Raw genomic sequence first — 10,000 nt, 5'->3', positions numbered from 1 at the left:
GAGGAAACGTCTGATGGTATTCTTAATGTTGATGACAACCAGGAGGAGGAGGAGGAGAACGACGACGACTGGGACGTGAACGAGGCGTTGTATTTTGAACGCATGACCGATAAGCTGATAACAAAAGGTTTGAATGCCTGCGCGGAGGAAGAGGAGAATGAGAATGATGATGATGACGATAGCTATGAGGATGACGATAATGACGATGATGATGATGACGATGATAATGATGATGATGATGATGCCGAAGAGGATTGTGACCACCCACAAGATAGTTTAAGGGAACTGACGAGAAGTCCTCTACATACAATTTTCCTGTGTGTTATTTTTGAGGACCTCGGTTCTTTACCACAAACCAAAACAAAAGTGTTCATGGAAATGGTCCGTTGTGTTTTGAGACGATATGAAGTGAAGAACAACATTTCAAGCGAGAGTGAAGACCTTGTTGCAGTGTATAAAAATGAACTGTTGATCCTGGGAAGAATGGCGCTGAAAGCTCTCCGTAAGGGCGAGTCATATTTTGAGGACACCAGAGAGGGAAATCGGTTAATCAAGTTTGGATTTCTCTCAGACCATGGTGGCAGCAGTAGAAGGAAGCCCTGCGTCCGCTACACATTTCTTCACCCGAGTTTTCAAGAATTCTTTGCAGGGCTTCATCTTGCCTTTCAACTTCTCGACGGAGAAGTTAACTGTCAGTCACTATTTACGGAAGAAAGACAGTGGCTTGAACTTTATCAAGTGTTTTTATTTATGAGCGGAATCACAGCATTGAAAAACAAAGATACTGTAGTGTCTCTAATAAATAGTATGGCCACACATGTAAATTCTTTAGGCGGCACATCTCCTGACGAGGCTGGGGCATTTCTAATATTTGTTTGCGACTGTATAGCTGCCAGTGAATGCCAAACAGTTGAGGACAATCTTCACCTTCAACTAGCTCACCATTTGGGTGAGACTCTGCATCTGACTGAATTGAATTTGAGTTTCATGACTTGTGGTGATGCCTGCACGATCACGCTTTGTCTTGCTCTTGAAGAAAACTCCACTCTGAAAGAGCTGAATTTGAGTTGGAACGACATTAGTGATAAGGCTATAAATTTCCTTGCCAAGGCGCTATCACGAAATTCGACCCTGACTGACTTGAATTTGTGTGGGAATTATATCGGTGATGCGGGTCTGGTTTTGCTTTCCAACGCCCTCCAAGAAAACTCTACCCTGACGGAGTTGAATTTGTGTTATAACATTATTGGTGTTGACGGTATCACTAAGCTTTCCGAGGCCCTCAAAGTGAATTCCGCACTGACTATTTTATCTTTGGATCTCAATCTTAGCATTGGTGTTGAGGGTGCCTCTTCCTTTTCTGATACCTTTACAGCAAACTCCACATTGACTCATTTGTACTTTGGGGGTAATGGTATTGGTGATGGGGGTACTGCTTTCGTTTCCCAGGCTCTCAACGTAAATTCCACTGTCCTGTCTCATTTGGATTTGAGCTTGAACGGCATAGGTGATGAAGGTGCTGCTTCTATTTCCAAGCTCCTCAAAGCCGACTCCACCCTGAGTAGCCTTAATTTGAGTGTTAACCTTATAGGCTACAAGGGAGCTTCTTCCCTTTTCACCGCTCTCGCAGCAAACTCGACATTGACGGATTTGGATTTGAGTTTCAACAGCATTGGTGACGAGGGTGTTTCTCGCCTTCCCCACGCCCTCGAAGCAAACACCACCCTGTCTAAGTTGGATTTGTGTTGGAACAAGATCTGTGATAAGGGCGCTTCCTATGTTTCCAATGCCCTCGCAACAAACTCGACCCTGAGTAGTTTGAATTTGAGTTGGAACAATATTGGTCACGAAGGCGCTGCTTTCCTTTCCAGAGCCGTCACAGCAAACTCCACCCTGATAGATTTGGATCTGAGTGTTAATAGTATTGGTGATAGGGGAGCTTCTTCCCTCTCCCAGGCACTTCTAACAAACTCCACTCTGACTAATTTAGACTTGAGCTGGAACAGTATCGGTAATGAGGGTGCTGCTTCCCTTGCCCAGTCACTCGGAACAAACTCCACTCTGACTGATTTGGACTTGAGTTGGAACAGTATTGGTGACGATGGTGTTACAATCCTATCAACGACCCTCACAAAAAACTCGACCCTGACTAATTTGGATTTGAGTTCGAACAGTTTTAGTGATGACAGCGCTTCCTCCTCTCTCGAGGCTCTCAAAGCAAACTCCACCCTGACCGATTTAGACTTGAGTGGCAATGGTATTGGAGGTGAGGCTGCCTCTTACTTCTTTCAGGTCATCAAAGAACACTCCGCCGTGACATATCTGAGATATCTATATGGGATGAATATGTGAGATGACATATAGAGTTTGAAGAAAATAGTGTGATCCCGTTTCTTGATGTACTTATCAAACATCATAATCATACTTCTTCAACGTCAGTTTATCGAAAGAAAACTTTCACTGGTCTTCACACTAAATAGGACTCGGTCACTCCTCGAAAGTACAAAGTAAATCTGATCCTTACTCTCACTTTTCGTTGCTTCCGCATTTTCTCGTCGCCTCGTTTGTTACAATCGTCTTTGGATGAACTTAAGAAGTTGCTGTCACAAAACGGTTACTCCAGAGGTGTTGTTAATTATAACATGAATGCTGTCTTACAAAAGCAACCAAAAAAAAAACCATCACAGTTCCCAAATAGAAAATTGAATTTTCTTAGTTTTACCTTATTTAGGGCTACAAAGCAAATCGTTAGTAAACAAATTATGTCGTGTATAAATGAATTCTACGGGTGCATTGACCTTAGAGTGATTTTTCAAAGCACTCCTTGCATTACACCTTTCTTTCCTTACAAAGATAGACTTAGCCGTGGGAAAATAGCTAAGATTGTTTATAGAGCTGCCTGTTGGGACTGCAATGATTTCTATATGAGAAAACTAAAAACGATTGCATGACAGAAAAAATGAGCATTTTAAAGCATTAATTAATGGTCATCATACGTCGGCTCTCGACGACCATGTTACATCAACTGGTCACAGTTTAAAATGGGATCATTTTGAAATTTTAGTGAAAGAGCGATCCGACACTCGCTGTAAAATAAAGGAGACTGTTGATCAAAGATTTAAAGCCGACCTTAAATGAATATGTCAGCAACGAAAAGCTGTGTCTTTATTAGTTTTTGTTACTTAATAGTTAATTAGTTAGTGGTCGTGTATATTTAGGGTGCGTTCGATTGACCGTATTCCGGAATAAGAATACATGGAATATAAGTTAGAAATCCTTCGTTTTTACGGAGATTCACATTAAAATTGTCAAACATCCGCTAAAATGCTATTTTAAACATATTTTTATTATCCTTGCTGCTTCGAAACGCGCCAAACATACCGTTTTAATCATCACATCATATTCTTATTCCGGGATTGGATCAATCGAACGCGCCCTTAAGCTCCAATTTTGTATTAACCGTCAGTTTGAAGATGTATGCAGAAGCATACGAAACGCCAAGTAAAAGATAATTTCAAATGATGTGTTTATATCTGGTGTTTGTCACCGCTGTTTGTGCGTTATTTCTCTTGTATAACCTCTAGCTTGTGGCAAGAGGGGATAATTGGACATAGAGGGAAACGCCTAGTCTAGCCTTCGGGATATGTAAATTTCAGTAAAGTGAGTTGTTTTTAGCGGTGGATGTTTTGGGTCATTTTACCACACTTTTGTTGCAATAAGCATAACTCTGCACTGTCTAATGATTTTTCAAATTAAAGTCTGAATTAAGCTTTGCGGACTTCTCTGGAAACCGACTTCCTGTGTCCATAAATAACTTAAGTGAAATTGACATAATTTACAGCAAACGCCATAAGGCTCCTTCTCTGTCCCATTATCGTCTCTTGCTTTTGGGTATTTGATATGCAAAAGATACAGTAGGCCTGTAATTTTACAATTAAGAATAAGACTTACTAATAAAAAAAAAGGGTTTAAGCCTCGATTTAAAAATTTCAGCAGAAGTTGAGCCTTTTAACAGTTGTATGATTTCGGAATCTATTTGTCTCAAGTTCTGATGCGTGGTCTTTAATCTCAGTACCATAATGTCTGCTGTTGTCTGCATAGTAAGCTTTCATGTTGTTCATGAGAATAATGAATTTTGAATTATCTCGTTTTGTGAACTTGTTTAGAAGTACTCGTAGGAAGTTACTGTGGCGCTGTAAAGATCAGTTACTTTCGCTTATTTTGAGTATTGCGATGTAAACAACCTTTCTTGAAAGATTACTTATTTATTTATCTACTTAGTAGAACCCCTAGTATAGTATATTCTGTCATAGAAGTATTTAATTAAAGCACTAAAGTTCTAACCTGGGCGCAACGAAAGCGGCAGTGTCACGATTGTTTAGCCATTTTTTGCTTTGAAATGGCTACTTTTCCTCAGAACACTAAGTTACTGAATATCTAAAGCCGATGATACGCGGTTCAACATTCGTTGATCAACAAATGTTGCAGCTCCTGTTCAACAAATGTTGAACAGTGTGTCGTGTCGTGTTGAATGTTGAAATATGCCATTCAACACGTTGAATGTCATTAAACGAAAATAGAGACCAGCTCTATTCCGTTCAACACGTTTGTGCAGCAATGTTCAACATTGGCTGAGCAACAAATGTTGCAAGATGTTGAACCGTGTATGATCGGCTTAAGGGTAACGGAATAATTGTATTTTTGTAAGAGGAGGTACTGTCGGTAAATAATGGTTTTTGCTCAAGACAATCATCAAGCCAAGTTTAAGTCTATTTCCTCCTGTATCTACAAACTTCCGTTTCAGAGTGAAGTAGTATTTAGTAGTTTTAGCACAGGCCCTGCGAGTAGCCCGAGAGCTGTGTAAGTACTATGTCAAATAACCCCGAAATCGTAATCATTAGAAATGATTACTAGAAGGCATGTTCAAAGTTTGGAAACCATTTTATTGTTATACATATCTAGATTATTTGTGCCGAAATCGCACTTACAGGGCCTGGACGACCTGTGGTTTTAAGTATGCCAAACTTAAGGTGGGGCAATTAACGAAAGATTTCACTGAGTTGACACTTAAAATTGTTTGTAAACGAGATATAGCGTTCTTATAGGGTTATATCGCACAGTACACTTAAACCCGTTTTATTACTTAAGAATCATGGCATGTAATCATTTTTAGGATAGATGTACTTGGTGTAAATACTGTATTTTGTTTATGAATAAAATCGATCGGAAAACAATATTGAGAGACTTTCCCTGACTATGTAGGATAAGCATTTAATATTGTACGTGAATGGTGATTACTATGAAGGTGAAAACCGTCGGAACATTTGTAATATTTATACAATGTTATTGTCTTGCAAGGAAAAAAGCCAACCCGATGTAAGGAAACCGGGCGCCAAATATGAAAACAGCCTCACTGCGCAAGTTCACGTTGCTTTTTAAGCCCGGGCTGAAATTCCATTTCGATTACATGGACTTTGCGGATTTCTCAGCCCGTTTTCCAGGCTGAAATACAGCCCTAGCTGAATCCTTCGCAGTGTAATCGCCACTTTCATTTCAAGAGGATTGCTTTCAGAACTCGGGCTGAAATTCGTCATGCAATCACCACCTAAACCGCAAACAGCATAATTTTACATATTTCGAGTGATCATGGTTTACGAGGTTGACAGTAAGACTCTTTGTATGGTGCTTTTTTTAAAGTTCTATCTTGAAACAGGACATACCCCTAGTGAGAAAGTGGTGAATTCAGCCCATGGCAGGGAGGAGATCAGAAATGTTCGAAAAAGGTACATCTCCAGAGCTCTCCCGTAACATTGAGTCAGTGCGCAGCTATTACAACGGCTCTCGGGATTGGCTCAGAAAACAATGGACCAAAACAAACCGTGACTAATCAACGAATGAAGGGGTAGTTTCTAAAGAAACTGTGGTGCTGCGTCGGTGGGCAAGTAGTATACAAAAATTTGGTTTTATCAACGGAGTTGATAATGTAAATTGGCCACCGTACAGAGATTCTAAAAGCTGACGTTTCGAGCGTTAGCCCTTCGTCAGAGCGCTCTGACGAAGGGCTAAAGCTCGAAACGTCAGCTTTTAGAATCTCTGTACGGTGGTCAATTTACATTATCAACTCCGTTGATAAAACCAAAATTTTCGTGACTAATCAACGATGGACTCTAACCCTAAAAACAATAGAGCTACGTCCTAAAGGGATCCAATGAAATTAGAGGTTGTAAAGAGCTCAGTCCTACCTCGTAACGTTACCCTGGGCAACCTCGTTCCCAGGGTCTCCATTGTCGTGGGGCGACAAAGAGACACTGGGAACGAGGTTGTACCCTGGGAACCAGAGGGGTTTTTTTTTTACTTTGGCGTGAACTCTTTGAACGGCAAAGCCGCGATACCGAACCACGAAGCCGTCGTGGTGTGGGAAAAAAAACCCACTGGTCACGGCGGTTGAGACCCTCGCTTCCATGATTTGTGATTATGAACACGGTCGCTGTTTGCTTCCCGTACTGAGTGCCATTTCTTTCCTAGTAGAAACAATCTAACACTCAATTTCACTGGTTGAACTGCGATAGTGCACCCCAGTAGCCACAAAACCGGTTTTGAGCGCAAGGATTGCTATGAAAACAAAACTGGCGGTGGAGGGCTGTGAATTCGAGCGAGCATTTACTACCATTGGCGTTCAACCGTAAAGCTTTATTTTTCGAACGAAACGATTTCCCAGACAACTATTTCGAGTTGACTAATAAAACTTTGTATGTTTGTTAAACAAACGATGCATGTTTTGTTCACGTGGTCAGGAGCCCATCCTGGAGCGTGCAACGTGCAAGTAGGTTTATTTTTAGACTAGCCCTTCCTGGGAATTAGGTCAAAAAACAAAGTCAGTTACGGTTTGGTGACCCTATGACGTCAGCTTAATTTCTTGTAATTGGTCATCGGGCTCCTGTGGGAGTCTCATTAGCGGGAAATTCAATCTAAAAATAACCCTACTTGTGAAAACGCCGTTGCACAAGTATAGATAAGTTGCACGCTCCGGGTGATGGGCTCCTGACGTGGTATTTAAGTTTGACAAAACTAAAGACTTTTTCAGGTTTGCGCTGAACATAGAGCGACAAGACGAATACAAGTATGTCTTTAGTGCAAATCAAGGTCATCTATGACTACTATTCTTCCAAGCGTAGCGCTCCCTTTTTCCTTGGAGAGGAGGAGCTTTTGGAGTACGATTTCCAAGAATTCAAGGAACGTCTTGTTAGAGAATTGTTCAAGAGTTAAACTTTCATTAATTTGAAAACTTAAGGTCTCTGTAAAGGTAAATTTGGGCGTCTCACTCAAATTTCTTGTTTTTGCAATTCTTGAATCGGTGGGCTGTGAAGTATATTTTCCCCAAAAAAAATTCTAAAAAACTAATTTTAAAACAGCTAAAATCGCTTTCCTTTGATTCCTGCCATAATCTGCGCGCAAAAAGTGTTTGACGTATCATGTCAATCACACGTGAAAGGAACGAGTGTCAATTGACAGCCTTCACGTGCCCGAACGCTGATTGTCTCAGCATGATTGGCTTTCAAGTAGTGGGCGGAGTTATTCAGCAGACCGTGAACTGCATGCGAAACCTTTTATAAGCTCAATTTTCTAGGACTTTATTACAACTTCTCGGACCTCCTGTCCCGACGGATATCGTTTCCAAATTTTCAGTTCTGATAGATGATCGTACTACCCCAAATACCATGTGAGGGATTTTTCGTTTGTCTTCGGAGACTGACTTTATGGCACTTTTTCTTCCCGAATGAAAGGGGCACTGTCATGCCAAAATTGATGTTTTTAGGTCAAAAATGGGTAAAAATGTATAGTACCTCACACGTACAACATTTTCCCCTGGAAATTTTTAAAATAGAAACTCAGAAACGCTGTTTGTGTTTCTGGAACCCAAGAATCGGTTTCCCAGGCAAGGCTGGAGTTCAATCGAATACTCTTTAAAAAGCAAGTAAAACTAGTGGTAAGCATATAGAAATGCGTTTGCGATGTCTAGTAATTTGCATGCGTGGGTTGAAATTTTATGTGGGAGCAGTTTTCGTAACGATGACAGGAATTCTTGCGTAAAATGAAGTTCATTTTGGAAGCTAACGATATTTCTTTAAGCTTATCTACAAAGCATTTAGGTGAATTTACATTCTTGACCAAATTTAATTTATGCAACAATTATTTACAACGAGAAGCTATAGATGGTTTCACAGTGACGTCATCAAATCGCAAGCTCTTGAATTTTTATCTATAGGAGGTTTGCGATAACCAAGTAATAAATTGTTTTCCAAGTTTCCAGTTCCTTGACGTCTTTCGTTTCTAAAAAATAAATTCAGCATTTTTGATTTCCGAATTGTCACTTTGTGTGACACCTTGATACAAAGCTATTTGGTTGAAAAAAACTCTGTTCCTATGAATCTCAGCAGTTTGAGGATTTCAGGTGATTTAGGAGATGTGTTCATACAAATGTACTATATCTGAGCGAGCCATATTGGTGGGTCAGTTTGATTCACCAACATGGCGTCTCCATACCATTGAAACTCTATTAAGTTGAGTGAAGAGCTTTGACAAATAACTCAGGAACGATGTACCGCACTGCTGTGCAGCACCGGACTGAATACGAAAATTTGAGAAAGACAAACACACACCAAAGTCAATCCAGTTTACTGTCAGGGAGCGTCTACTTAATAGGTTGATTTAGCAACAGAACGGGAACGTCAGTGGCGACGGCGCGCGCAGAAAAAACACCAATGAGAATTCAGAATAGAATAGACTCCACTCTTTTCTTTTCTTTTCTAAATTCTCATTGGTAGTTCTGCTGCGCGCGACGTCGCCACTGACGTTCCCGTTCTGTTGCTAAATCAGCCTAATATGGGTCGGACGCAGCAAACGCAGAAAGCAGCGCAAGCAATTAAAGTTGATTGGTATCAAATCAAATAGACCACTTTCGATATATTAAAATTCAGTCCCAAACAAAAGGTTTCATCTCGAGGCTCTGGGGAATAAACTCATACAAATCCTTATATTTATTCCCCAGAGCCTCGAGATGATGCCTTTTGTTTAGGACTGAATTTTAATATATCGAAAGTGGTCTATTAGGACAGTCCCAACCACATGCCAAAAAGTGGTCTTTTTTTCCCCAGCAGTGTGTTGAATTCATTGTTTGCAAGGTCAAAAGGTCTCTTGTTTGCAGATGCAACTGTGCAAAAAGGGTTTTTTTTTTCAGGAGTAAGTTCTTAAAAAAAAGAAGATGGAAAGAAAGTAAAAACCATGATCCATGATCTCTTGGTTAATTTAAAACCACATGTAAGATAGGAATCACTTCTGGGTATTTTTCCAATAAAACCATTCACTTAGGCCCTTAGTTACATGCTTGTACAAAATGCTGAAAAAGTGTGGCCTTCTTAGTCCATTTCTTGTGCCTTGGCCGTCTTAGTGGACAATACATGGGGGGAAGTGTGTTCAGGATTGTAGTTCTTAATCCCAGAGACTTCATCATTGGGGTCGTTTCTGTGTTCATTATGTTGAGGTATTTTCCCCGAAAGTTCTGTTTAACATTGCAGTGGCTCTTTAGTCATGTACTTTCAGTAGAGTGCGTGTAGTGCTTAGCTATGTACATTACACAGAATGTCTACCTATGTTATTTGCCAGCTGGGAGGTCCGTATAGCAAAAAACTGTGACTGAGGTCTTGAAAATGCTTTTTCAAGACCGAGCTCGCAGTTTTTTGCGCTACGGACCGACCCTTTTTTCCTCTCTCTCCCTTCCTCTCTGAAATCACTGCACCGCACTTGATAGCGAATGCAGTATTAAAGCGTCTTACGAACTGAACGTTTCAAAGAGAATATGTTTTTATTTGAATTCTGTTTCCAAACCTCTTGTCTAATAAAAAGTAACTTCTGCATGTACACGGATTCACTGTCAAAAAAAAGGAAATTTAAGGTCATCACACAAGCTCACGCAACCAAGGCTAGGATTCCGCCCGCCCTG

General features: G+C 40.5%; 2 protein-coding genes across 2 annotated transcripts in view; one reads left to right on the top strand and one right to left on the bottom strand.

Moving 5' to 3' along the window:
- Positions 1-5,226, top strand: part of LOC137969915 (protein NLRC3-like) — a 26,442-nt gene extending 21,216 nt beyond the window's left edge. Inside the window, exon 8 of the mRNA XM_068816321.1 lies at positions 1-5,226. This exon is cut by the window's left edge and continues 758 nt beyond it. Within this exon, the coding sequence (XP_068672422.1) occupies positions 1-2,352 (2,352 nt within the window). The 3' untranslated portion in view covers positions 2,353-5,226.
- LOC137969918 (uncharacterized protein KIAA0930-like) overlaps positions 1-10,000 on the bottom strand; it is a 76,394-nt gene that overhangs the window by 47,629 nt on the left and 18,765 nt on the right. The gene's annotated exons all lie outside the window — the stretch shown is intronic.

Source organism: Montipora foliosa, chromosome 9 (genome assembly GCF_036669935.1).
Source record: "Montipora foliosa isolate CH-2021 chromosome 9, ASM3666993v2, whole genome shotgun sequence".
NCBI lineage: Eukaryota > Metazoa > Cnidaria > Anthozoa > Scleractinia > Acroporidae > Montipora > Montipora foliosa.
The sequence above is the reverse complement of the archived record's forward strand: the minus strand, read 5'-3'. Positions and strand labels throughout refer to the sequence as shown.